This window comes from Vidua chalybeata, chromosome 6 (genome assembly GCF_026979565.1).
Source record: "Vidua chalybeata isolate OUT-0048 chromosome 6, bVidCha1 merged haplotype, whole genome shotgun sequence".
Taxonomy (NCBI): domain Eukaryota; kingdom Metazoa; phylum Chordata; class Aves; order Passeriformes; family Viduidae; genus Vidua; species Vidua chalybeata.
Window position 1 is genome coordinate 51,868,307 of NC_071535.1, and position 27,999 is coordinate 51,896,305.

At 42.3% G+C, this 27,999-nt stretch overlaps 3 protein-coding genes and 2 non-coding genes across 9 annotated transcripts in view; all 5 read right to left on the minus strand.

The window, feature by feature from the left end:
* TRIM66 (tripartite motif containing 66) overlaps window positions 1–13,442 on the minus strand; it is a 46,941-nt gene extending 33,499 nt beyond the window's left edge. Inside the window, exons 1-3 of the mRNA XM_053946140.1 lie at window positions 13,200–13,442; window positions 11,793–13,005; window positions 891–994 (exon numbers count right to left, since the gene is read on the minus strand). Of these exons, the coding sequence (XP_053802115.1) occupies window positions 891–994; window positions 11,793–12,012 (324 nt within the window). The 5' untranslated portion in view covers window positions 12,013–13,005; window positions 13,200–13,442. The remainder of the gene's footprint in view (window positions 1–890; window positions 995–11,792; window positions 13,006–13,199) is intronic.
* A 1,761-nt stretch (window positions 13,443–15,203) lies between these two features.
* RPL27A (ribosomal protein L27a) lies at window positions 15,204–17,972 on the minus strand. The gene is made up of 5 exons (XM_053944693.1): window positions 17,869–17,972; window positions 17,523–17,586; window positions 17,029–17,104; window positions 16,068–16,242; window positions 15,204–15,380 (listed from the first exon to the last, which is right to left on the minus strand). The coding sequence occupies exons 1-5, from the start codon at window positions 17,869–17,871 to the stop codon at window positions 15,252–15,254; spliced, it is 447 nt and encodes a 148-aa protein (XP_053800668.1). The 5' UTR covers window positions 17,872–17,972; the 3' UTR covers window positions 15,204–15,251.
* On the minus strand, window positions 15,613–15,744 carry LOC128790351 (small nucleolar RNA SNORA3/SNORA45 family). Its single transcript, XR_008431718.1, has one exon. It is a non-coding gene; the product is annotated as a small nucleolar RNA SNORA3/SNORA45 family (small nucleolar RNA).
* On the minus strand, window positions 16,563–16,695 carry LOC128790350 (small nucleolar RNA SNORA3/SNORA45 family). Its single transcript, XR_008431717.1, has one exon. It is a non-coding gene; the product is annotated as a small nucleolar RNA SNORA3/SNORA45 family (small nucleolar RNA).
* Window positions 17,973–19,665: 1,693 nt separating the features above from the next.
* Window positions 19,666–27,999, minus strand: part of DENND2B (DENN domain containing 2B) — a 151,770-nt gene continuing 143,436 nt past the window's right edge. For 3 of the 5 annotated variants that reach the window (XM_053944692.1, XM_053944691.1, XM_053944688.1), the window contains 6 exons: window positions 24,600–24,777; window positions 23,530–23,571; window positions 22,421–22,532; window positions 21,188–21,427; window positions 20,868–20,954; window positions 19,666–20,432 (listed from right to left, as the gene is read on the minus strand). In XM_053944692.1, coding sequence (XP_053800667.1) covers window positions 20,398–20,432; window positions 20,868–20,954; window positions 21,188–21,427; window positions 22,421–22,532; window positions 23,530–23,571; window positions 24,600–24,777 — 694 coding nt within the window. In that variant the 3' untranslated portion in view covers window positions 19,666–20,397. Of the gene's footprint in view, window positions 20,433–20,867; window positions 20,955–21,187; window positions 21,428–22,420; window positions 22,533–23,529; window positions 23,572–24,599; window positions 24,778–26,743; window positions 27,227–27,999 lie in introns of those variants that run through there. The other 2 variants (XR_008431321.1, XM_053944690.1) reach the window with 2 other exon arrangements.

Genomic DNA, 27,999 nt, shown 5'->3' on the forward strand with positions numbered 1-27,999 from the left:
CAATTTAGTCAAGAGTCAGCTCCTGTGGCTAGCAAGTAGAGAGGGGGGATCATCCCCTCTACTCAGCTCCAGAGAGGCCGCATCCAGAGAATTCTCCTCATTTCTGGTCTCCATAACTCAAGAGAGACAAGGAGCTATAGGAGAGGGTCCAGCAGAGGCCACAAAGGGGATGAGGGGTGTGGAGCATCTCTCCAGTGAGGAGAGGCTGCAAGAGCTGGGCCTGGTTAGTTGAGAGAAGGCTGAGAGAAGATCTCATTAATGCTTATAAATATCTCAAAGGTGGGCTAAGAGGATGGTGCCAGACCCTTCTCAGTGGTGCCCAGTGACAGGATGAGGAACAATGGCCATAAACTGAAACACAGGAAGTTCCACCTCAAAATGAAGGTGTGCCACCCTTAACACTGAGGTTACAGAGCACTGGAAGGGCTGTCCAGGGAGATCATGGAGTCTCCCTCTGGAGACATTCAAACCCACCTGAATGTGCTCCTGTGTCACTGCTCCTGTGACCCTGCCTTGGTGGGGAGTTGATGACCTCTAAAGATCCCTTCTAATCCTAACAATTCCACAATTGTTTACTTCAAGTTGAGAGCTAAAAGAGGACAATGAGGAATCCAAGACATTCAGTACCTTCCTAATATGTTGATTATCACAGATACATTAGTATCAATACATTTAATGAACTACTAAAAATACAGAGAGTAAAACTCATTCTTCAACTAAAGTTTTAAAATTACTATGAAGGCAGTATGTTCATCTCTGGTAATGAAGTAATTACAGTGCTGCATAAGCAAACTGTAAGAGAATCTTTGTTGTTCAAAACAAGATTTGCTCTGTTTTCAGTGCTCATCTGGCAGTGTTTCAACAAACCACAACTTGTGGCTTTCACTTACCTTTGCCATAGCTGAATCACCAATGGGAAAGTCCTTGAGGAAGAAATTCTCAACTACATCCCTTGCAAAGCAGGTCTGTTTGCACACAGGGCAGGAAAGGATACCTGAATAAAAAAAAAAAAAAAAAAAAAAAAAAAAAAAAAAACCCACCACCAGAAATAAAGCAATGCACACCAGCCATGCGAACCAGGAAATTATATAAACCACCACACTTCAGTGTTGTGGCTTTTTTGTATCACAGGGGCAGTTCCAGGAAACTAAGGCATTCTTCAAGCCTTAAGTGACTGGTTCAATATATAGAAAAGAAAAAGCAACAAAATTCCCAGAAAGACACCATATTTCAGTTGACTAATTTCCATGTTTATTGATGTCTGCGTGTCCAAATTCTCGCCTGGCTTGGAGATTATTAAAACTGAGCTGCATTTTAAACTGTACCCCCTTGTTACAAATCTAACTGTGCTTTCTGAGATTTTCTGTGGCTCTGGAGCAGCTTTACCCCACCCAGAGGCGTACCCAAGCATAAAGCACAAACTCCTTAACACCAGTTTTACAGTGCAGGATGCAATCCAGGTGAAGAGACGAGGGAGTAACGTGCTGTTGGCAGAAGAAACAAGTCAGAAAAAAGATAAAGGATAAAAAAAGTTTAATAAGGAAAATTATTATAGTAAATCCAGAGGTGGCAAAACATGATCTCCCCTAAAGCAAAGCAAAGTGAGCAGCAGACCTGGCTCCACCCTCATTAATAACTGAGCACAACTGGGTGAATCTCAGTGTCTGCCCAGGCTGAGAACCAAGAGTTCAAGCAGATGTCCATAACTGTACACCTGTATTTTTGCACCTCTGATGTTTCATCCCTTGACTTCTTGGCCTAGGAGCTCTATTATATTTGGCTGTGTTGGTTTGGGGTTTTTTGGAAAAGGGCACTGCATTTTTCTGGCCACATTCCTGCAAACTACTGTAGATGTGAAAACAGTCCTTTAGAGAGGGTGGTGGTGTGTCAGTCTATTTCACTTTATCAAGGTGTATCTTTTTTTTAATCTAAGTTTTTTACATTCTCTTAAAAAACAGAATTTCCATGTTCACCTTGCCAAGCCATCTATTTATGATCACATTTATGATTACTAACAGTATTTTCAATGACTAAATGGTTTAAACTCACCTAAAGTAAGGTTTTAAAGCAAGATCAATGATAATATTCTACTGTTCAATGTGCTTTTTTTTCTTTAACTCAAAATTGTTTGTGCACTGTAAATTAATTAAACTTTAAGTTGTCTATTACTCTTCACATTACACCACTATCAGAGCCTCTCCTGTTTTCCAGGTGCTTGGTATTACCTGTCCCTTGGGAATGGCTCCTGCAGTCTCTGCCCAGGGGCAGGATGCTAATTCTGAATGTCCTCAGTTTCAGATCTGGGCTACTGTAACTTTAACAGCAGCATTTTACATTGACAGGGACACACAGACCCCAAAACATTCCTACATTTCCACTTCTGACAAAAACACTGCTCAGATGTCTGAACATGTTCATTTCCCTTCACAAATGCTTTGAGGAAACTCTGAGTTCTGGGACATCTTGTTTTAAGAGTATCCCTTACTAAGAACCACTTCCATGATGTTTAGATCTTTTTTAGCCCAAACCTTATATGAAAGCAAAAGCACAATTGCTTTCTATTTTTTTCAAGGTTGCATTTACACAGAACTGTGGTTTGGGGGCCCAAGTAGCAGACCACAATCTACCTAAACTATTCATTTTACTGTGCATTTCACACAGCCCTGAGGGTTCATACAGACATGACAATGAACAGGCTGTGCCTACAGGTGACTGTGCTGCTCAGCCAGTCCAGGGGAAGCCACCCCAGGGGAAAGGGCAACACAAGCAATTTCCAATGCTCTGCTCATCAGGCATGCAAAATGAGCCTTGTTTAAGGGTGTTTGCTGGCAGGAGTTACAAGGATGCTAAAAAAATTATCAGATAAAGAATGGCAGAAAGCTGAAAAAAATTTTTAAACAGTTCCTCCACAGTTCCTCTACTTCCTATAAGGACTGAAGCTGCAAAAGTATCTGAATTAGCTACAATTTTTGTAGCTAATCCCATTTTCACATGTTACACCCTAGCACAACACAATTCTCTTATATTGGTGGCGCTGAAACCTCTCCATGCTTTCCCAAATTACTGAGTATGATGAGACTTTTAGGTGCCTGCTAGCAGCTGTGTTCTCTGGAGACATGCAAAAGCAGGAGGAGGCCAGACAAGCTGTGTTACACTGACAGTGCCTCCTACTCCTTGTAAATGGTGCTTACTACAAGCACTGGTGAATTGCAGCTGTAATTCCTGGGAGTTGAAACACTCCTCAAGATTCCCTGCCAGCCCTGTAGGAAGTGGCACAGCTGGAACAGCAGCAGGAATAAAAAGACAGACACATTCTGATTGATAAGCTAGGAAGCAAGATACCTGCTCTGCAGGCAGCTTCTCAGATAAGTCTCAGGGGATGTGCTCTAATTCTCAGTGCAGTCAGGAGGAAACCAGCTCTTGACTTCACAGAGCAACCTGGAGCCCTTGGGGATTGGAACCAGTTTCTTCCTCCCATAACAGCATTACCGGCTCTTGATCTGACTAACAGTGAGAGAAAACCTCCACGCTGAGGCTACAGAATACTCTGCAAATGGGCCAAGAGGGAAACAGCCAACAGGTGATTTTCTGAAGTAAGAAAGCCACGATTCTCTCAGTTACTCTCTCATTTACCTGCCACATGGGTGAACATGCACAAACTATTTCTGGGAACAGCTGCTGACTGGGAAACAACGGAATGGGGCTTTGTCCCAGCAAGGACAGCTCCTATCAGCACAGTACACAAGGTAATAAAGGTTACTATTGACACTAGTATTGAAGTTACTATTCGTTGTAGTAAAGTGGAAAAATTAGAAGAAAAAGGCCTCAAAAAATCAGGCCTGCCCTGTTAACCTGTCATTTCTTCTAAGTCAAGCTAGCACTTTGCAAGTTCCCATGTGAAAGCAATCCTGGTGTGAGCAGCTCAGCATAACAATCTATTCCTGGGCAAAAAACAACTAGCACCTGTATAAACTGGTTTTACACCATCAGATAGAAAAAGGAAAACTATCTCTCACAAACAACCTTTCCTGCACATACACACTGGGGGTTTGAGTGACCAGTCAATAAAGGATAATAACTTGTTACTAGCCAATAAAGTAATTGGCAAGGAAGTTACTAACCAACTGGAGTCACACACGAGGTCTGTAAAACTGTATAAAAACAAGTTACCTAAATAAAGAATGGACTTTTTCCACTCTGAATGGAGTCTTCATGGTTTATTCCCATAATTATTTCATTATGTTCCAACACTATTCTGTTAGTGCAGAGTGTTAAATCAAATTAAACCAATTGAATGATACCTCATGGAATGCTTATGGCCTCAGGCACATTCATGTGAGCTTTAAATTCTGCTAATTTGTTACAAACCATTGAAGGATAGAATACAGCATAATTAGAATGCATTTAGTTTGATAATGAGCAAGACAATCTTTATCGTGTTTTTAAATTTAAAACAACTTCAATAATTTTTATGCTTAGAAAACATAAATCATGCATGGATTTCAGTTCTGCACAAAAGCCTCCCTTGTATATTTGCTGAGAAACACAATCAACAGTTTGAAGGTAAATTACATTACTGCTGATTAATATTAAGGAACATCTAAAAGTGATGTCCTGGATGGCACAGCACAATTTTCTCCCAGGTTTTAGATCCAAGTTATGCTACTAAAATCAGTGTTGTTCCAGAGATACACATGGAGCAAGTTGCACAGGTCAGAGCTTTGTTTTAGACCATCAAGTACAGCTTTGATTGAGTAAATGTCAAAGTGTGTCTCAAATATCCAAGTAAATGTAAATTATAATTATTTCAAATCTAAAACTCCCTTGAGATGAACAGAAGGCATGCAGAGCCATCAGCTTAATATAGAAAAAAAAAATTAAAAAGAGTAGTTAAGAGGGAAAATAATGGGGACACCACAGCAATAGAGTATTGGAAGTCATTTCCTACTCACAGGTGGGCTAATCAAAACCACCTAATACTGAATCCTATAGCTAAAACTTTTATTAAAGAGCAGGAGACAAATTTGCATCTTTCTAAAAGAGGGATTGCCTGAGCATGGTGGCTTTGGAGATCACACTTGTTCAGCTAATTGGGTTTATTTGATTCCTTTTCCACTTAATAAAAACCTGTGCTCTATGGAAATGCCCCATCTTTTTCAAAATGAATTCCCCAAAGAATCAAAAGTTAGCTTGGCATAATAAATACAATACAAAAAGAACTGTGGAGCAATTAACCTGAAATTAAGCAAGTAATTACATCCATATTTACAAACAGCCACAAGCAGCATCACACTGTGCTGGTGCTCGAGTACAAACCACCAGTAAGGCACATTTTCCTGGAAACCCCTTACCTGTGCTCTGGATAAAGAGCCAGAGAGCCACCCACAGAGTCACCTGGTTTTGGGGACAGCTGGGTGGTAGGAACTGCACACACAGGAATTTCCTGGGATCAGGCAGTGCTGTGGTGCATGCTGAAGTCACTACGCCTCTCCCTGGGGCTGCTCCCCCGTCTTTGGCCAGGAATTCTGGCAAACCAGCAGGGAAGAAAGGTGCACTGAGTCACTACAAGGTGCAGAGGTTTTTTTCTCCTCTTGCCTTCTTTCTTGCCCTTTCCTCTAGGATTCATTCAGGCCTCTGAAGGCTTGCTTTGGTTGCATTTTTCCCAAATAAAAATCCCATAGTCGAAATGAACAGCAGTGTCCTACTTTCCTTCTTGCCTGGGTCTTCACTCAATCCTCAGACTGGAGCAGAAGGAAAGAGAGGAGCTTTTCCAAACCCCGGTAGCAGCAGGTCTCAGTGCCATTCCCTCCCACAGTGCTTTTTGCAGATCATAACCTAAATATTTTTCTTGTCTTCCTACCTTACCACTGCCTTCAAACAGCACTGTTAATCTGTTTTAAGAACCCGCACTTTGCAGACAGCTCATTTAAATATATCATGATTAGAGCACTGTGGGTGAAGGGAAGAGTAGTCAGAAGCCCTGGAGACTCACTGTTTGTACGTATGAGAATGATGCAATTTCTGGATCTAAACAGCAACTCAGCAAGGAATTACAGGACTCCAACAACAGTTTACATGTTAGGAGGTCAGATACAATTGTGGTGTCTAAAGGGAGGCCAGCATTGATATCAAAACCTCTAGAAGTAGCAAAAAGCTGACAGAGATGTTGACACATTCTATTTTTGCATGGAAATTAAACTGGTAGGAAGGAGGTAGGAACGTTTGCATAAATTATCTTTTAGAAGTTCAGTGCCTCCTGCTGTTTAGCACTCAAAATTGTTATTGATGACATCCCATTTCACTGCTAAAGAGATGACCATCAATTTAGAAAAGATAGCAAGGATCCTAATGCTGGATTTAAGCCCTGTTTCATTGTGGTACACAGAATAAATCCCTACTTCAGAATTATATGCAGGTTAAACAACATACAAGATATTCTCAGTGTATTTGAGCTATTAGCTACTGAAGAATCGCTGGAGACCACACTGCACTGAAGAGACTCCTACAAAGTGTCAGCACACATGGGATGTGGAGGAACAGCCCTACATCTGAACCCTTCCAGGGCCCCACTACTCCTTTCACCCCCATCCCCAGCAGCCTTGTGCACCTGAACATCACCACAGAAGGCACCAGCACCAGAAAGAGCTGTGTAACTCTACGTGTGGCTGTGTTTACGTGCAGGCACCTCTGAGCCCTGGAAAGCTTAAGCAGCAGATGTTTACCTGGCTGAATTAGTTTGCAGCCCATTTTCAGCAGCCACCACGTTTATTTCCACTCTCACATTCCCATCAGCCAGAGTAACTCGACAGAGGGTTGGGGGAAAGTGGAATTTCAGAGGCAGTGGATCCATTAGTGAGACACAGATGCCCAGTCTCCAACTCCACACCTGGGATATCCAAAATCAGCTTTCAGGAAAAGAACAACGTTCTGCCTCATCTTGTTCAAGCCCCAGCTCCCCACAGGTTGGATCTCTCACATCCCACAGCACTTAGTGAATGGAAGCCCAATGCATTGGACCCTGCAATAACACTTAAGAGTGTCTCTTTGTAAAAGTACAAATAAATAAAGGACTAGAATTTCAGAGTAGTTTCAAGGTTTTTACTCCACCTATACTGCAGCAATCTAATTTCTAAGTGACAGACCTATGGATCATTTACAGAAATCATCTCTGAAGTGCCAACTGTAACCTCTCCACAACCCCTGGACACCAAGTACATGGAAAGCCACAGCTCACAGCTTTGTTTCAAGGTCTTCCAGTTTGGCCAGGGTTAAATAGAAAGAACCCTCAAGCTGGGTTGAACCCTCAGAAATAAATCAATGCAGATAATTTACTTATTATTATCATGAGAATCGATTAGCATAAAGGAACAAACAGTGGAGCTACTACGCACACCACATTTGTACTTGCTGTCCACATGTTGCACCTATTCCTCTGCTCTTTTTCCTCCAACAACCATCAGAATAATTATTCTCAGAGAGCATTAACTACAGCTCAAGCTACAGGCATAATTTACATTTCCTTGGAGACCCAATTATAGGTTATAGGAAACAGCTCTGAAGATAAATAAATATGAAACTGTAGAGTGGGAGGTTAACTAAACCCCTCATTGTTTCACTTGCTTTTTGGGTCTGGCAGCCAAACAGCACAGTGCAAAGGCCTGACTAACTTTAAACCCACTTTAAGTTGACTAAATATATATATTATTAACAGTTTCTCTCTTAAGAATAATCTTTCTACTCCCCTTTTTAGAGGTAAAATATGCACTTGGTTCTAAGTGGCTCTAATTAAAGCAAAAGGGTGTTCTCCTTCAGAATTAATAGATCATTGCATTGCATCACTTGACTTAAATGAGAGCAACAAAAAAGGTTATTGAGTATCCTGGAGATACCACAGCTCTACCAAGGCAGCCAAACTGCCTCACTGTAAACGAAATTGTGGTTTACAGAACTCTGTAGATGTTTTTTTGTTTGTCTGTTTATTTTTTATTATTTAAATACAAGCTAAGGCACAGTGTGTCGACGCCTGGAGGCTCCTGAAACCAGCTCCACAATTCCTGTGCCAAAACTTCATACTGAGAATGAGCCTAGAACCAAAGCAGTCCTAGAGCTCAAGCCTTTTCCTGAAATAAACCCCCCTGAAGATCTCTCTGACCAACACCTTGCTGACTTTTGGATGTGCTTCACTAACAAGTGTTCACAATTAATGATCCACAGTTACATACATATAGCTCCTACCATACAAGCTGAAGAAAACTGTTTACTTTCAGCAAGAAATAATAAAATGCAACAAGTGGACAATAGTTGAAGCCACATTTCCTCTCTTTAAAAGTTTGGTTTTCTCTTGGTTTTCACCAGTCTGTTTGCATTTCTCTAGTACATGACCCTATTACATTTCTTGGCATTAAGTGAACACAACACAAGCAGTTTTTGAGTTATGCAGAGAATATAGGTAGAAATTACACAGCCCTTTTCCAGGATTTTTGTTATCCAACTTTGAAAAGTACAAAAGGGCAAAGAACATTTTTTAATTGAAATTGCAGAAAGTAATAGCTCAACAAGTTCACAAGTTCAATATAAAAACATCATACAATTAAATCTACCACTTCACAAAGCAATTTACAAGATGAAAAACTACTAATAACATTTTACTTTACAGGTTAGGCTAATTACACAATTTGGTCACAAAATATTAAGAATTCCAGGGCTTATATCAGTTAGCAGAATTCCACAAGGTGTTTCAGTACATCTTTTCTGATCTGCTTTGTTCTCAGGGGTCCTAACTGTGATTGAGCAGCAATTACATGTGATTTTTATTTTCTTTAAAGAAAAAAAAAGAACCAAAAAAAAAACAACCAAAAAAACCCCCACAAACCCTTTTAGCTGAGATAGTCTTGCAAAAACATGAACTTCTCCCAACAATGCACCTCCACTATCCTCATTTGACTACTTTTGGAATTAATGTGTGGGTGATATTTAAAGCACTAAATCAATTTAGATCACTGAACATCTTACAGAAAGGAAGATTTGCACATGTGGGATAATTTATTTTGGCATCTACCTCCAGTTCAGGGAGGAGGGATAAACACAGGAACCTGGATGACTCTGGTTTTGAATGTATTTAGAACTTCATGAGAAAGAGGTAGACCCAAGAAACCAAAAACCAACATTGTACCACAACACACAGGTAGGAGCCTGGGAAAGTCCTCATCTAAGACATTTCCCTCTCAAGAGATGTGAGAAAGTTCTCTTTTTTTTACTCAAGCCCTCTCTTGAAAATTATTATTTTACCCATGCAGTAAACAGACTGGAAACAACTGCAACTCCTTTGCAGATCTGCAAAGGAGGAGAAAGTGGATTCTCTGTTACAGGAGAACAAGGAATAAAAATAAAAATAAATAAATAAATAAATAAATAAAAAGACTGATAAGTTTAAAGTTCCCTTCATAGAAAAAGCATATGTAGGAGCCAAAAGCACAAAGATAACTTCCTTTTTCCACTCAAATTACTCCCAAACTCTCAGTTCTCACAGCTATGGATAAATTCTGGTGGTTATGCAGGTTTTCCACAGGAGCTCTGGCTGCTACCTAAGAAATTTTATTCATGAGTCACCTCAAACACACACAGGAATAAAAGTTCCAACACCAGCCCCCATCAAATGTCAGGGCCACTTGCTCCCAGCTTCTCAGCAACTTCAACAACGACAAACAAAACACAATAAACTAGAAAAGAGTTTTATGTTAGCAGAGCACTACTTGTAGTAAAACATACAGAAACTTGAACATTCAAATATTCTTTTTGTGACAAATGCCAGAATAACTTCACTTACAAATACATTCATTTTTTCCACCCTTATTCAATTACAAATACATTCATTTTTTCCACCCTTACATCTCACTTGAGGAATTCACAGTGAGTGAGGAACACATTTTTCTCACAGGTAATACTTTACATTTGCTCAGCTAAAATGGCTTAGCACTTGCACTTACCCTTTACCACTGGCACCTGCATATGATCAAACTTAAAGATGACACTGAAAACTGGAATTGTACTGCCCATAACTTAGCAACCAGTGCAGATAAACAACATTTAACATCATGCCATCAGAATAGTTCACAAATCTATCCTGCCTGACCTGTGGTGGCTGCAGTTTCAGTCATTGGCTTAATTAAGAGACACAGGTGTTTTGGTTTTGCTGCTTTCCTTGCTCATAGATTAACTGAGTCTCTGCACCTGGTGTCTCACTTCATTTACTCCGTCATCACTGTTCATTATTTCTTTTTTCTAGTCTTCCTCTTTCCCAAAAGTTCCCTATCTACACAAGAATGAAGAAGTAAACAGAGAAACTTCAGGAATACAGAAATAAACTAGTATTTATTCCATTTTGCTATAGACAAACAACTTCTGATCCACCTTAAAGAAATATCCAATATTTTAACAATTCATGAGAACCTGTAGCTGCACTTCAATATCAGCAAGTGGTAGAAATTCACTTTTCCACTTGGTAAACAGAAAGAAGGAGGAGAGAAATGGCTGAGATGTCAAATGAGGATACATAAAAATTAATTGAGTGCTTTTTCCAACAGTATTTTGTTAGAGGGGTCCCTCAGACTTTAGGCCTACTATGACCAAGCATTAAAATTTTTAAGGAGACATTACTTGCAACAACTGCCTTGTTCTCTTCCTCTCCTTCTCCTACCTTCATATCTTTTTCTGTCTGTACCCTACACATGAATAGCCTTTTTCCTTTACCTTCTCCTTTTGTGTTTTGTCAGCCTTCCAACAGTGACTCTTAACACTGATTCCGTTTGTTCTCAAACCTGAACTAGTCTAGTTTTTGTCATCTCATCAGTTCTGATCACCTTCACCTCAGGGAAGGTGTCTTCTCTTCCTACATGTTTCTGAAATCTGCTACAGAAGAGACAATAAATGATGCCTCCTACTCAACTAAAGTTCAAAGTCTGTGAAAATACAAGTTATCCACATGCCTTTGCTCATCTTATAAATTAGTAATGAGTCTGGAATGCTTCCCCACAGCAATTATGACACTTTTAGTAAAATTACTATATTCTGCCATCGAGGTTTTATTCCAAAAAAAAAGTCACACATCTTCTATTAACATCTTGACCAAGAACTGTACAAATAACTACAAGATTTCAAAAGGCACAGACAAAAAATGCTTCTTATCCTCACAAGTTTACTCAGCTTGTTAGGGTGAGTTGCAGCCACAAGGGTTAAGGCAGAGAGGAACAACACTCACAACGAGATAAGAGTTTCAGTGCACCAGAATACGCATATGTAATAACAATTATTATTACCTCTGTTAGAAACAAAGCACTGAGTGTTTTTGTGTTGTTGGTGGGGAGGCACTGAAGGAGGGGGTGAAGGAAGAATAAAACTATCACCACAACCAGTACCACAGAAAGGTCCAGCATGTCAAAAGTATTGCAAAAAAATTTGCTCTGGAAGCTATCTTGTAGCATTTATTCATATATTAAGTTAGAAAATCAAATATTCATAATGTCAACTTGGTAAGTGAAACATTCAGCCCATTCTGAAAAAAATGTTAAAATGCTCCTTATGTAATTTCTCTTCAAAACACTGCTGTTGGATGAAAAACATAATGAAGGTGGCTTGTTCCCAACCCACTCTCTGCTCACACAAATCTTTACTCTCCTAGTTTATCAATTTAAAGTAGTGCTGTAGAAAAATAGGCTTCAAAAGCGCTTCTCAGTCCATCTCTTTTTATAATAGTGCATTGCAAAGAGCACAAGCCAGAGGTTTTTAAATATTACCTTCATAGAGAACTTCATACTCAGTGGGAACACAGCTGTATCCTTGGATCAAACCTGGAAGGCAGTCCTTACAGAAGGAATGGAGGCAGGGGAGCATTCTGGGCTCCCTCCTCCGCAGCTCCCATTTGCACACCAAACAATTCCACAACAGATCCAGAGTCTCCATTCCTGCTGGCTGAAGTCTGGCCCTGAAAACATGAAGAGTCACAAAATGGCTCATGACAAGCCCTACACTTCACAAAACACTCAATCACTCAAGTGCAAACCAGAGGGCAAACACAGGATGCACGATCAAACATTCATGTAGCCCCTGTGGAAAAAAAAAAAAGTTCCTTGCAGCTGAAAATCACATACCTGCTTTACAGAGGAGACTATCTTTGCAGATTGCTGTGCAGGAAAGCGTGGTTTAAGGTTTACAAACCATGATGCCACTATCTCTCTAGTATTTGCAACTTCTGTAAAAACTGAACTAATCTGTTCTATTGATCTACTTACAAAGCTGAATTGTCACATGCTGTACATTTCCTGCTAGAAGCACTGAAACTGTGCAATTAAAATGATGAGATTCTCTGGCTGCTTTTACAATTTCACTCAAATATTTTACAGTTTTCAGGTAAAGAAAATAATACCCATAATTCCATCATTTCAGCACTGCATGTTAGAAAGCTGCTTTGAAAAATGTACAGCATCTTCTGACAATCTTTCTTTATAGAAAAAGCACTTTGCAGTAATCAAATTGTAGCTATCAAGACGACCATAGATCAGATTATAGACCAAACCTGAGCTTCCCAGTGTTCCTCCCACCAGCCTAAGCTCCCCAAGGTCAAGTGAGAGTTTTGCAGTTCATGTTTCATCCTCAGTTCTGAGATTTTCAGAGATGTTGATCAGATACAGACTGCAAAGAGCAACTCCTGCAAGTTGTATCAGAGGAGAAAAAGCAGATAAAGCCTCATTTCCTCTGGAGCCACTCTTCCAGCTGATCCAACTTCCTGGGACCAGAGTCCCATGTAGCTGCTGATTGCCCTGGCATGGTGGCCCTGCTACCAGCAGGATGGAATTGAAGCTACAGGAATTAGCTTCAATCTCCAGATTTCTCCAGCACAGAAGAGCAGCAGCTCTAATCTTAGTACTATCTCTTCTCCTGAGGGATTCTGTCTTCTGGTAGATTCCAGTGGAAATGGTTAGTAAGCAGATCTGGGTTTGGGTTTTCACTCTGCAATGCAAAAAAATTGTGAATGTCTCAGAAATTACCAACCAGTAGTTTTTTTAAGCATTGTATCCTGAAGTCATCAGTATTTAAAATATATTTTAGAAGAAAAATAGAGCCTAGGTTAAAGTCTGCATCCTATTTCATATCCAAGACCCACCAACTTGACTAACAAATTATGTAGATAAATTCAAACCTACCACTAAAACTCCAGATTCCAATTCCAAAACCAGAGGTCCCTTTAGAAATGAGCTGGGCCAGCTGTACCTGTGGTTTAATTAACATTTTATCAGTGCCTATTACACAAGCTCACTTTTTACAGTACATCTTCATCAACCATCTATCAGGGGCAAATGTCACTAAAGCAGCACAGGCTCTCAGCTCACTTCATCTGTCATTTCTTGCAGCTCCTGTTGCTAAGACAAAGTTGCACCTACAAAAACATGTAATGTCTGCAGTAGGAAGCTGAGGTCTGAAACTACCGCACTGTTAACACAGAGTAACCACAGCCCAAAGCATCCATGCACAGAGAACCAGTGCAAACAAAGCCTGATACTGGGAAATGCTCTGTCACCTTAAAAGCCAAATATAGGGCTGGGTGAGCAGCAGGAGGTTACTGTAAATTTCAATTTATGACTTTTGAATGACACCCAAAACTGAAGTTTTTTGGTAGGAAGGGGAAGAGTGGAAAAAACATGTTTAAAATGTTGTTTTGAGGCAGGTATGCACAGTAGTAATCAGGCAGCTGAAGGAGGCTGATGAATATAAAGAGCTACAAGAAGGCCCAGAAAGAGAATCCAGGGAATTACAGGCCTGACCTTGGTGCTGGGGGTCAGGACACAGATGATCTCGAGCACCATCAAGTGGCACTTGTGCAACAATCAGGGCATCAGACCCAGTCAGTGTGGGTTCATGGAAGGGAGGTCCTGCCTAGCCAACTCGATCTCCTCCTCTGACAAGGTGACCTGCTTGGTGGATAAGGGAAAGGCTGTAGCTGTGGTCTGTCTGCCTGGACTGCAGGAAAGCCTTGGACACCACTTCCCATACATTCTCCTGGAGAAACTGGCTGCCCATGGCCTGGAGGGGTGCACTGGTCACTGGATAAAGAACTGCCTGGATGGCTGGGGCCAGAGAGTTGGTGGATGGAGCTACATTCAGCATCACAAATTAGGAAACAGCAGTCCCAGCAGCCAGTGAGACACAGTTCCCAAACTCCTCTGTATTTTGGAACAAACTGCCCATTTATGTCAATTCACAAGCAGCAGGACCACTGGCTAAGATGAACTATTTTGTAAATGGAATGCATGTCAACCTCACCCTAAAAGCCCTCTGAATTTAATTGTTGCCAAAGAGTAGGTTAGAAGTTGATTAACTAGGATTCTATCACACATGCTAGAAGGTAATGTGCATCAACTTCAGCAGCCAGCATAAAATAAGTGACAGTGTTTATAGGCTCTTGGTCCGCCACTTGAGAACCAGCTCACTAGCTTCATTTGTTATTTATTAGTTATTTTTACCATTAAATCCTGCTTTGGCACACAGGGCCAAGCCTTGCAGACACCAGAAGTCCTAATATGATGTTACAACTAAGCAAGGATCATTTCAAGTAGTTATTTTAAACCCAACACATCAGCACTGCACACAGAGCAGTTCCAGAGCTGTGACATTGTTTTGCCTGCTGTAAGGAAGGTTTAGGATAGCTGGCACCAACTCTGTCCCACAGGTGGGAACAGCAGGAATTGCATACCCAGCCGGGGGGGGGGGCAGAGACTGCAAATGTCAATTTACAGTTACTGGTACACTGCTGTCACTTGGCATTTCTTTGTCCACTCTCCTGCTGCTCCACTCCCACAGGCCAGGGCACCATCCCCAGAAACTTCCCCTGGATGTCATTTTAGTGCTTAAGAATCCCCATTAAAAGCCCAGCAAGTCCTCTTTTCAGACAGCTGTAGAAAGGATCAGTAACAAAAGAGCAGCACAAATACAGAACCTCATTTTCCCACCCTATGAAGACAAAATGAGGTATCTGCACATGGCAGGTACTAAACACTGTAGTCAGGCAATTTCAAAATAAAGTGAGAAGCAGTCATCAGTCATTTGATCAACCACTGATCAAATATTATGCAGGTAAGATTAAAGTGTCAACTGTGTCTGGAGAAGTCCAGAAAGGAAAATCAGAACAACCTAAACTTTTGTAAACCAGCTCATTTTATGCATTGTTTATTCAAAAAATTTGAATAAAACAGAATCTTTTATGCCACAAGCACACAGGCACCACCAACTTCTTTGATCTTCTCCTCTGCTCTTCTACTGAAGAACTTTGCTTTCACAATGACAGGCTGCTTGGGCAGCTTCCCCTTGCCCAGCACTTTGTAGTAGCCCTAGAAAGATTTAGAAAAAAAGTTCAGTGTTTGTAATCAGCTTGCAGGCTCCTACATTCAGGCCTGTTAGCACACACCAGTTAAAAACAAAACCATGAACTCATCCAGTCAATTCATTACATTAAAAGGACAATCATGACAGGAAGACAATTAACAAAACAGCTGCTGAAGTCACTGAGGTGAGAAGTGGGCCCCAAGTGGCCAACAGAGGTGCTTGATTTGGGAGGCAGAGCAGTGTCCCTGATTCGGTGGCTGGCTGAGACACAGGACATCAGAGCCAGTGAATATGGATCAGATGTTTCTGTCCGAGAACTATAGCACACCAAGACAACCAAACATGTGGAGATGTGACTCTAGTCTCGAGGGTGACACAGTGTGAGACCGATTCCACCACGGTTTTGTTCCTTCAGGAACATTTCAAACCAGCCATCTTTCACCACCTACCCACAGGAGGGCAGTGCCTGTCCACAAACACACACCAGTAGGACAGAAAGTCCTTACAGGGAAAAATGTAACACCCAAAGTGCTCCTGTAACTACTCAGAGCCCAGGGATCTGGCTGGTGAACCTCTGAGCACTGAAGCACTGGAGCTTATTTGCAGCTCAGCACTTCCCCAGTGGGACAGGCACGGCTCAGGCACTCCTGGGAGGGCAGGAATACCAGGGCTGAGTCCCAGCAGGAACTCACCGAGCGCACGACGTCAATGACTGGGGCCAGGCCAGCCTCGTTCTTGGCGTAGTTGAGCCTTGTCTGCTCACTGACCAGTGTCCACAGCTTGTCCAAGTTGACAGTGGGACAGAACTTCTGGTTTCTCTTCAAGTGATAGTGTCTCATGCCTACTTTCCCAAAGTAACCAGGGTGACTGTGGAATAAACACACTCTGCATTAGATCACACTTTTAATTCATCCCGAACAAGCAGCACTCTGAACTAACACTGAAACAAGCAACTTACAAAATCAGAGTATCCAGAATGTCACATTACACCCTTTTTCATGTTATTATGTAGAATTTAGGCGCAAAAATGACTAGTATCCAAACCAAGGAACAATTACATTCTCTCTAAGTGTTCCTTCCCCATCGAACTCACACCTCAATCCCCCTCCCTTGCTGAGTCTGTATTTCCAGGGAAGCCCCACCTCCAGGGACCCCAGGAGGACTGCCTGGCTGGGAAGTTCTGGCACTGCTGTCACTAACCCGGTGACTGACTGAGCCAGGCAGGACACAGACAGTGAATAGAGGTCAGTGGTTCCTGTCCGAGGACTCCAGCACACCAGGACCACAGGCAGGGCCCAGGTGTGACTCTATAGTCTCGGGAATCACAACATCCCTCCTCTTTACTTGATGCAGCCAACAGGACGCAATTTGGATTTAACAACACATTCTGAATTTGCTCTGTGTGCACTGTTAAGCAGACCACACTGTAACAGGCAAATTTGGCCAGCTTTACACTGAACTCTCAAAATGGCAAGTGAAAAAGTTTTTTATTTTAGGGGAAGTGGGGACATGAGCAGCTGTAATGCCACACTTCCCATTAAACCAAAAAACACGTAAGATTGCAAAAAACTTTGCTTATTCACATGTAAAAGTCAGTTGCTTCTACTTCAGGAGCATACATGTTGCTAGTAGATATTTAAGACGTTAGCTTACTATTTATCAAAGTTAATCCTGTGATGGTGCAAACCACCAGCATTACCACGTCCTCCAGGATGCTTCCTGTGTTTGCCTGAGAAGAAAAATTTTAAGCTTGTTACATTAATGTTACACACAATACTTAAGAGATACTTTCAATGTCAACTTAAACTATTTTATCTTGTGATGTGACAAGGTTGGAATGGATAGGGTTGAAAGGGAGACTGCACTCCCTGGAAGTTTAAGATGTCGCATACCCAGTACTGATGGGCTGAGCAGTGCTCAAGTTACAAATGCACGGAGTCTAAAACGTGAAGCACACGATCAGCCCATCACCGCGGTAGCTGCCCCCACACGCTGCGACCTTCAGCACTGCTCGATATTCCCACGGTGCCGGCAGGCCCCTGCACCCACAGCCCCATCTTTACGGGATCGGGAAGAGCAGGAGCATCCCCTCAGCGCCGGGGCCGCACCGCCGCAGGCCCCAGCGCACCCACAACCTCTCCACTCACCCACGCGGCCGTGGCCGTGGCTGACGTGTCCTCTCAGCTTCCGGGTCTTCCTTAGCCTGGAAGGCTGCGAGGAAGGGGGACAGCGGCCGTGAGCGAGGCGGGCAGCGAGCGCCCCGAGAACCCCCGCGCCCGCCCCGGGGCCCGAGCAGCCGGGCGCCATGGCGGACCGGCCTCCCCGCACCGCTCCCGCCCGCCGCGGGCTCGGAGCCGCGCACCCCGCCACCCTCCGCTACTCCGCAGTCCCGTCCCGCCGCGGGAGCGAGGGGCGGCGGCCGCGGGGTCCGGATCCCGGTCCCGGTTCCATCCCAGCCCACCCCATCCCCTCCAGCCCGGACGCAGCTCCCACCATCTTGCCGGCGTGCGCGAGGAAGAGAAAGGGCGCGGCTCTCGCGAGAGCGGGCAAAGGCGCGCGGGGCGGGGCCGAGATCTCGCGAGGTTTCTCTGAGGCCGGGCGGCGGGGCCGGGCTGCGATCCCCGTGTGCTCCCGGAGCGGAAAAGCGGCGTTTTGAACAGAATTTAGGAATATTTGCAAGTTTGGTCACTTTATTAAACATCCGTAATAGTGGGAAAATGAACATTACGTCCTTAAACACAATTACTTGCCACACTGGAGTGTGAATTCCTGGAGTGTTACTATTTCTTAAGCGCGGTTTCTAGGTTTTTTTTAATGGATTTTATACTGCTAAGATTTTAAACAAAACTTTACCAATTTTAAACACAGGCCTCAGCACTGGATTTATTTTTCTTCAGAATTTTCAGGGTGCACTTACAATGTTCCATACTCAGGAACACTATTAGTTTTAACAATTTAGTAGGGAAAAAACACACTCCTTGGTGTTTGTTCATCTGATCCCTTCAAACACAGAGCTCCAGATAACACGAGGATTGTTTTACACAGCTGTAGTCTGAGGATCAATGAGGCACCTACAGATTTTTTTGGGCCATGATCTCATCTTGTCCAGTGGTATCCTCTGATTCACATTACAATGGGAACATGTTGACAGATAACACAATGTTTAAAAAACTTTCTCCTTTAATTTTTAAAGTGCAAATGGAGCAAAACAGCTTTGGCACAGGAGATTGGTTTTACAGCACATTCTTGTACATCAGCATTCCGTGGCTTTGTCTTGCCTTTGCAGTAACTCCACAGCATGTCCTGATACAGTTTTATCCACCCCTTTCTTAAGAGGAATTATGTATTTCCCCCTACGTTTACTAGCACCTGTTGTTTATAAAAAGGCTAGAAGCCACCTGTACGAGTGACGTTACTCCTTCCACTCTCAAGAATTACATCTAGGAATCATTCTGGAACTTGGAGTGTATTACAGAGTAAAACTAATGGGAGTTACCAGTTGTGGTGACATTTCCTCTGAAGCAAAAGCACCTGGCATTTTACAGACATTTCACGTACACTTAAGAAGCTTTTGTGGATTTTGGAGTGTGAGGGAGGTAACTGAAAAAGGAAACGACTTCACCTTTTCAGTGATTAGTCCCTCAAATTTGCTGTATGAGGCTGATAGCAAACCAGAACCACGGTCAGGTTAGGAACTGCGCAAGCCTCAAAGCCCATCTAACTACAGCAATCACACTGAGAATGACGAAAATCAGAGTGTGGTGCGTTTCCCTTAAAGGTAAGAGGCTTCAGCTAATTTTCATTATCTGTCAGAGCCTGCAACATATTGAAGCATTTTATATTTTTTTAAAATTATTTTCTTCTTCAGACTATGGGAAAACTTCCACAATCTCAACAGGAGTTGTTTCCAGATCAAGGAAGAATGTGACACTTGAGCACCACGCACAAGCACAAAGCCAACTGAAAATACCATAGGTCAGGAGCAGTATCTGTGGTACAAGGATAAAATCATTTGCTGCTAACCCATGAAAAAATGTTTTAACAGCTGCTTCTGTTAAGATAAATTTTTTAAAAAGGGGTATAAAATGCCTTGTCTTAGCCCTGGTGAAAAACACTGAAGAAACCCCAAACTACATGACATGAAATAGCAAACCTACCGAAAGACAGGTTCGTAAAAACCACTTTACATTTTAATTACAAATTAATTTAAAAATCACTGGTGAGTTGCTGTGTTTGTACCTGCTCCACGTGAGGAAGTGCAGAAGTTTGTAATGAATATAAACAAACAGGTCTATTTACAGAGTTTATTAGGATCCATCCATACATACATTAGGAAAGGCTGTACTGTACCTACTCGCTGCAGCTTGCATGTCAGAGAGCTGAGATCTCCCTGGGCTTAGCAGTCTTAGTGCAGAGTGGGTTATAAGGAGTTTACTGACCAGAGTTCAAACCAAGTGGAGGTTCTGTAATGTGAACCAAGTACCTTATTATCAAGTTACTTTGTTATTTCTCCTTTAAAATCAGTTTGAAGGAAACAGACAGACAGACAGGCAGGCAGCCAAGTGCCTGTGCCGCACAAGAGCAGCCCCGTGCGTACAACCTCTCCCACGTACCCAAGCTCATTCACCCCGCAGTGTTCAGGCATCAAACATCCCTTGAAGTCAGTGGTTCTGCTGAGACAGTCAACTGCACATAATCAGCTACTCCTTTTTGTACCAAGCATAACTCAACTCGTACTAAAGAAAAAAACAAGCACCTGGTATTCTCAGGAATATACAAATATTTACCACAGTTTTCTCGCTCATTACAAAATCAGTTACAAAAGCTTACAGCACATTATGTACAAACTCTGCCCAAAACCATGGAGGAGCCATCCCGTGGCACACTGATGCAGCATCCATGGGTCATTGCCTGGAGCCGCCTCAGCTCGCTGCAGTCTCCTCCCGCTCCGCACTCCAACGCCGCAGGTGTCTCGCACAGTGCCATAAATAGGTTTTGGGTTGGTGTTTCAGCAGGAAGGAGCTAGTTCTTCTTGTGAAGGAACTTCATTTTGTTACCTAAAGGAAGCACACCGTCAGTCTCAAGCAGATAGCAGAAGTCAATCCAAATTGACAGCAAATGGGTCTAACTTGTAATCGGCACCATCAGGGAGAGCTGAATTACACAACACCGACTGTTCCAACCCCTTCCTGTTCCACTCCTCGATTATGGTTTGGTTCCCCCATCCCCAAGTGAAAATGAAAGTGTTAACAAGGACCATCATTAAATCTGGTTTTATCACCTTTAACTATGTTTTAATTGTTTTCTTTTTTGTAATTCGTCACGCTGAAACCGCTTGATTTCACCTCGGGTACGCTTTTTCAAATTAAAAAAACAAACAAACAAAACCAAAAACAAACAAAAAACCCACAACAACAACAACAAAGCCACAACCAAAACCCACCACCACCATAAAAACTTATTTCAGAAATACTTCTAAAGATTTTCCTCACCGAGGCCCCGCAGGAACTTGTTTACTCCACTTTGTTCCGTGTCCGGAAGCTCTTCCAAATACTGTTCCACCCTCTGCTCGAAGAGCCCTGTGGCAGACGGAGACGGGGATGGGGTGAGCCGTGTCCGGCTGATCCCGCGGTCCCCGCGCGCGGCCCCGACTCCCGCCCCCGGCAGCCTCCGCTCACAGCGACCTTCCGGTTAACCGGGCAGGAGTTTAGGGATGCGTTTCCGCTTTCCCGGTGAGCGCACGGGGATGGGTGGACGCGGCCGCAATGCGGGGCAGTGAAATCTGCACCGCAGGGGAGACACCCACCCGTACCTTTAGCCCTGCATTTCCTCAGCTCTCTGTCCTGGATGAAGCCAGCGAACATTTGGGATTCCATGAAAACTTCCAAGAAGCGGCGGATACTCTTGGAGGCCACAGATTTACGGAAAGCCTCCCTTTGGAAGGCACGCTCTCCTTTTTCATTCTGGGTTAGGAACAGGGAATAATGGCCAACTGTCTCCACAAAGAATCGGATAAAAACCTCAGACACTAATCCATTCAGGGTGTTACATTCTGCAAAATAAGGCAGCAATAAGACACCAAAATCAGCTGCTACCAGAGCTGTCAGCATTATCCCCACAGGGCCAGGCTGTACATCTCCCCGTTCCCTTATGCCGCGCTAACAGCTGGCAGGAGTGGCAGCGGCTCCCTGCACACCTGGATGCACATGGAGAGGGTGACAGCACCATAACCACAGGTGCCAGTCTGTAGAATTGGTGTTCTGTGACCAAGAGTCAGCGAGAATTACAAATCCTCATCAAACAGCTCACATAATTAAACATTTGATGGGTGTTCCATCAAAATCAAACCTCCTATTTTCACTCTTCAGCAAGTTCTCTTCAGAAACTTCTGAATGACTCAGCATTAAAATATTTCTCCCTGGGGATAATAAGACTATACTAAAAACTGATCAGAAAGGGTCTGTTGTAGAATTTGGGTTTTCATCATTTCTGAGATGTTTAAACAGTCATATATGTTATGACTTGAAATAAATTTCAAAAACTGAATAGGGTGCCTGTTTCATACCTTTTAACCACAGGCATCTCAATTCACCCTGGGCTATTTTTATCACCGCTGAAGAGAAATATGAACCTTCAGAGACAACCCAACACATCTTGGATTAAAATTCTTTTCTGGTGGTACCTGTTTTTTCTCCCATGAAAATACTGAGTGCCAAGAGTAACTCCAAACTCAGACACACCCCTAAGCCTGGAGAATTAGGATTGAATTAGGGCCAAGTTAACTGCAAACCTCTATTTGAGCAGAGTTTCAGAAGGACCTACGGGAGCGCTTGCCATTTACAAAGAAATTAAAATAAATCACAGGTGAGGTATCACTGTGGGTTGATGCTGTCAGTCTGATTCTCCCTGTGTGCTCAGAGACAACCTTTGATGTCACCAAAGATATTTGAGACCTCAAGTCCCATCTTTGTTTCTCCTGTGTGGAAAGTCACAATTCTACCTACATTTGTTTATTACACAAGTCCCTATTTCCAAATGAACTTACCATCATCTGAATCACTATCTGAATCCTGATTTATCAGTTCATTCTTTCTCTCTAGAGCCTGCTCCAGAGCAGCTTGCAATTTTCTAGGCAATAGTGTGTCTTCATCATCCATCTGATAGAGGGAAAAAAAATCTTTAAGCCACTATAATCTATTCAGGAACTACAGCAAATACTTTCAGAAGGCTTAGAATTCAGATGAAAAATACTTGCATCTGCTACTGTCACGGCTACATAAATAAAAGAATGAGAATCTATGTGCAACTAACAAATATTTCTAAACAAAATTTCTTGTCTCTCTTAATAAGATTAAAGTCAGGAATGATAATCCAAAGAGCAGGTAGACACAGAAACGTGGAATCAGCTCTTTACATGACAAAGAGTCCAAATAGTTGTGTTTGACTAAATGGACATCATGTGAAGCTAGGTGTACACACAGCTGCTGTAGTGAGTTTTAGCTAGCTCCTTTGGTCCTTGACAGTTGTTTTTACTGTTCTGTAGTCTGTCTTGTTTTTTGGGTCTTGCCCTTGTTGCTCTCTTCATCTTAGTTCATGCTTGTTCAGCAGAAGTCAACATGAGCATATGCACAGGAGCCTTAGCTCTGCAGCCACTGTTCACCATCCAGGGAATCGAACACAGAAGTTTCCTCATCCAACCTGCAGATTGTTGGTTTGAAATTATTTAGTGCCACATGACTGTCAGGAGATGGTGATCTCTCATCTCCTTGTTTACAAGGCTCCTGCTTTTCCTATCACATTAAACTATTCTCAACCTTTGCACACTCACTTGGGAATTTCCTTTGCTATTTTTGTCCTTTTCACCTCCAACAGTGTAAGTTTTCTTGCTAAGGTGATATTATCATCTTTGGATGTTTTCTTTCCAATGTGAATACAGGTCTTGATTCCTTCTGACAGTCACAGCCTCAATCCCTTCTGCATACCTGAGAAGTTCTTATTTGCAGGTGGAAATGAAAATGAGAATTTTTTTCCCCTCATCGCTTTCCCTTTGCACTCAGAATTCCTGCCAAATCCCTCTGATCAAAGAAACCTAATCATACCATAGGAGTAAACAGCTTGCTAGACTGCATGGCAGCATTCTGAGCTGTACTTTACCTGTCTGATGAATCGATCAGATCCCAGGTTAACCATCAAAGCCTACAGAAAAGAAAACACTGCAGTGAAATGTATCTGAAGATACAGAAACCATTCATTTGTTCATTGCTTTTTAATAGCAAAAGATCATCTGCTGAACAAGCCTTGACATGAATCAAAGTCCTACTGTGAAACAAGAGGTTGTGTGCTTTATGAAACAACATCAAGGTTTTCTTTAGAGCTACAAGTTTAATTTAACCTAGATACAACAGATCTCATACTAGATTAATATATTTTAAAAAAGCTAAAAGGGCTTTTTTTCTTAAATCTATGCAAGTTATAACTAATAATTTTTGTTAACATACAGTTGAAAAGTGTTTCAAGGAGTTTAAAGAAAACAATGTGGAGGCAGCGGGGATTCCAAAGGGCAAGGGTGTGAAATATTCATGATAACAAAGCAGCAAGGCGGAGAGATGGAGCTGGGAAGAGCAGTGTTAGGAAACTGGAAGGAAAATGGAGCAGAGATTTACATGGGCCAGAGGCACAGAAGGCCTTGGAAGCGAGCACAAAAAAATTCCTTAGAAAAATGACAGAAAACTAATAGGAGCAAGACAGAAACAAGTGTGTCCTTGAGTATTTTTGTGGTATGTTACTGGAAGTGCTGATGAAGTGCAACTCTCATTTGATTTCCAATATAGTATCAACAAAGTCTTAGAAGTTAAAATTCTTAAAGGTTTTGTTTCCTGTGTGGGCTATGGCTTCATGCACCCCTTCCATAAGGATTAAGAGATGTCATAGCAGATGGCTTCCTCTCGAACAAATCAGCATATTCACATCCTACTTCTTAGTGACCAGGTAAATATTCACTTGTTTCTGACAAGGTGCCAGGTATGGAAGAGGGGCAGAATAAAAGAGAAGAATAAAGCTACTGCTTCAGCTTTGCCAAGAGGCAGTTGCCAATGAGAACCAGGCAGAGAAGAAACAAAGAGGCAGATTAAAAATTAAACGTGAGGATTTATGTCCCAGTGGCAGCCCTCTCCTAGGAGAGGTCAGCTTTACTCCAGGCAAACAATTGTGGTGCCAGCTCCTACCTCCTCTACTGGCAGGTCCTTGAGTTTGGGCAGAGAGCTAGAGAGCAGTCCCACCAGGAAGGGGGTAGGGCAGCACACAATGTCAATCATGGATGAGGGCAGGACGGGAATGAAGGTGTGCTGCCAAGAGAAGGGGTACAGCAGGGCCACTACAGCATGGGAGCAGCTTGACAGGGTGCTGAGGAGAGAGGAACAACCAGGTTAGCAAATGCTTTTCTTAGTTCACAACACCTTCCACCTGCTGAGAAACTCAGCCTGTTGAAATACAAGTGCCCAAGGTGCTGCCTCTCTGGCACTTGTGTCTTCAGACAGGCCTTGGTCTTCTTCCAGTCCCTGCCCTCTCTGTACTGTGCAGTGTGGCAGTTCACAGCAGACCTGAAACTAAAGGTACAAAACTAGAACCTGTTTGTTTCAAACTAGAATTCATTTGTTTCATAGCAGGCAGGAGATGGCTTGATCTAGAAGTCAAGATTCAATGTTCCCAAAAGCACTCAAAAGCAGCCACTTTGAACAATGCTGAAAACCCAAAAGCAACTTCAGATCTTGGCTGTTAACGATCATATCAGTAATAAAAATGCATAATAGTAATGTTCTTAAACAGCAGCGCAGGAACAAAGGAAAATGAAAAATGAAATAAAATTGGAAAAAAATCCTCAAGAAAAACTCTACCAAATCAGATATAAAAAGCCCCCAACAATCAATACCTGTTCCAAAGGAAAGCTGGTAAAAGCAACGTGTTTTTGAAAGATTGCGTATTTTTTTGACAATAGCATCTTTTTATTATAATGCATTTTAAAGGGCTTATTAACCAACTTCAGTGATAAAGGTATTGATCCTGCTCAGCAGAGTACTCTAAAATACAGGCTGGTAGCTCCTAAACTTTAAGGCTTGATATTATCATGGAAAATATCATGCATATGTTGTCCTTCCATCTACTGAATCCGATTCCCTTTTGCAGTCACACAGTTTCCAAATGTTAAAAATTAAGGAACATCATTACCAAGTGCGTTTTAACATCAGGGGAATAAAGACAAGTTATCACAGCTACAACGTCTGCTTCTCGCAGGATGAGATGACAGAAATTTGGATCCAACATGACTGAACTAATTTTCTTGCATTGCAAACTTCTGCTGTTTTAATGTAGACACAAAGAACTATAAATAATAACTGCAGAGCTGTTACTGTTTAAAAGTGCTGGGGAGAGATGATCATTTCTTCTACTGCAAGACTGGGTGGAGACTTTAGGTGGCATCAGACCTCCACCAGAATAACCTTCATCAGCATTTTTACTTTAGCTGTAAAAAGTTCCAAGGCCAGAGGAAAGGTTTCACCTGTTTGTTCCTGTCAGTGATTTACCTTCAAAGTTTGCTGCATGAGAAAAATGAGAACTAGGGGAGAAAGAGAGAAAAAGCTGGGGAAGAGCAAATCCTTGTGTTTTACTGCAAATAATCTGCTGGCTTGGTTTTAATTGACATTTCCTTTAAGATCTAACAATCCCAGCATGGGTTTATAACATATGTTGTCTGACACAAGATTCTTGTTAAATGATGCATTTCTCTAATTTATATTTTTATATATAACAAGCAATGGTGCTGCCATTGCCTCATATTTTGGTCTCGGGCATCTACCACAACAAGCACGCTGGTGTGTTTTAGAAGAGCTGTAGAACCTGGTACAGACTCCCAGCACTTCCTCAAAATCACTTCAATGACTCCCTGGCATTTTCACCTACTACAAATTCAGTCATCTTAGCTAAGCAACTAAAAAAAGAGCCATGTTAAGCTAAAAGCAGGAAGACAAACATTTTTCTGCTCTTCAGTGAGTATTTGTTTCCTTTCTGTAAAATGCCCTTTTGTAACATGTTGTGTTACACGCAGTGCTGTGACGTAAATCAGCCCCTGCATCCTCTTGTGCATGCTATTCCCACGCTGGGGGAGGCTTCAGCCTCCAGCCCAGGACACTGGAATCTCTTCCGAAGCTTTCCCGGGAGCCGGCCGGGGCAGGGCAGGGCAGAGCCCAGGGATTAGCTGTGCTGGGGGTGTCCTGTGGCAGCACCCAGCTCTGCCCTGCCAGCACCCCACAACAGTCACACCACCGCCCTGTCAGTGCCTCGGACTCTGCACTTTAGGATTCTGCACACAGCTCTTCAAATTCAGCCTCAGAAAATCTTTCCTTGTGGAACATCTCATCCCCATGAAACATCCCCTCCAATCTTCCAGCCCCCAGAACCTCCCGCTGCCATCCCTCCCGGACACCCCTCTGCAGGACCCCTACAGCTGTCACCAAACTCCTGTTTGTATAAAGTGCCTGTGTCTCTGCCCTGGTTGGTAAGATTCATATTTAGAATGGATACACACCTTTCACTTCAGTGAAATTGCACCGTTTGTAAGGTAAAATTCAGAGGTGATGGGTGTAAAGGAACCCCCAGCCTAAATCTCTAAAATACAGTTCAGAACCTTTTAAAGGGATATTATTGATGAGAAGCATGTTTAGTAAAGTAAAAAAAGAAAGGCTTACCCTGGGAAACCAAGCGTGCTCCAGTTTTTCCTTTCAAAATGTGCAACCCACACATTATCCAATTGTTCTTGTTTATGAGAATTAAGCAGTAAGGTCAGATGGTTTATTTTCTTTAAGGTGGGTGAAGCACACAAAGTAAAGAAACAGAATAGTCAAAGTTAGATTTTCAAAATATTTTGACTTTTAATACTCTAGGGCAGTTCCACAGATTTGGTTTGAAGAGTGGGCTTTTCCATTTGGTCTATGCAGTTTTACAGGAATGCTGCATAATGTTCTAGCTGTTGTTGTACTGAAAAACACTTCTTTATTTCCATGGTTGTCATCTTGTAAAAGAATTATTTGGAATTTACAAACGTTTTGGTTTTCTCTATGCCTAGATTAAAAAAACCTTCAGTGTTTGATCTTCTCCCCATGAACATAGCAATACAAGATTATACAAGTATATTGAGATATTTCTTAAAGACAAGTTTCTCTTGAAGTGATCCTTTATCATGTTACAGGCAAAATATGACATTGCTTCTTTCCCACTCAAAGTTGATTTATATTCTTCTGGGCTTTTTTGTTTTCTCATGTTTTTTTGTTTTCTCATGATAGCACACAGAACCTTTTCCTTGTTGCGTTGCTGGCTGGGGAGACGCAAGTTCAGACTGAGAGCTGAGGCACCAAAATTTCAGACACAACTGTGACTCAGCTGAATTTTGGAGACTGCTTATGAACACTGTTTACATCAAAAAGTAAATCACTGTGACTTAACAAGAACCTTTTTTGTCCTTTAGATAGGGAGAATGTCTGGTAGCAATTTCTGGCTTGGCCAACCAACAAATAACCCCAAGCTTAGGCTATATCCATATCTTATCACAGCACAATTAGCACACTCTGAGAA

What these genes read in the sequence shown, in the direction of transcription:
- RPL27A (XM_053944693.1), bottom strand. An exon ending in CCACGGCCACGGCCGCGTGG is followed by an intron (nt 17,105 to 17,522) that starts GTGAGTGGAGAG and finishes TTTTCTTCTCAG; the next exon opens with GCAAACACAGGAAGCATCCT. An exon ending in AGGATTAACTTTGATAAATA is followed by an intron (nt 16,243 to 17,028) that starts GTAAGCTAACGT and finishes TTTATTCCACAG; the next exon opens with TCACCCTGGTTACTTTGGGA.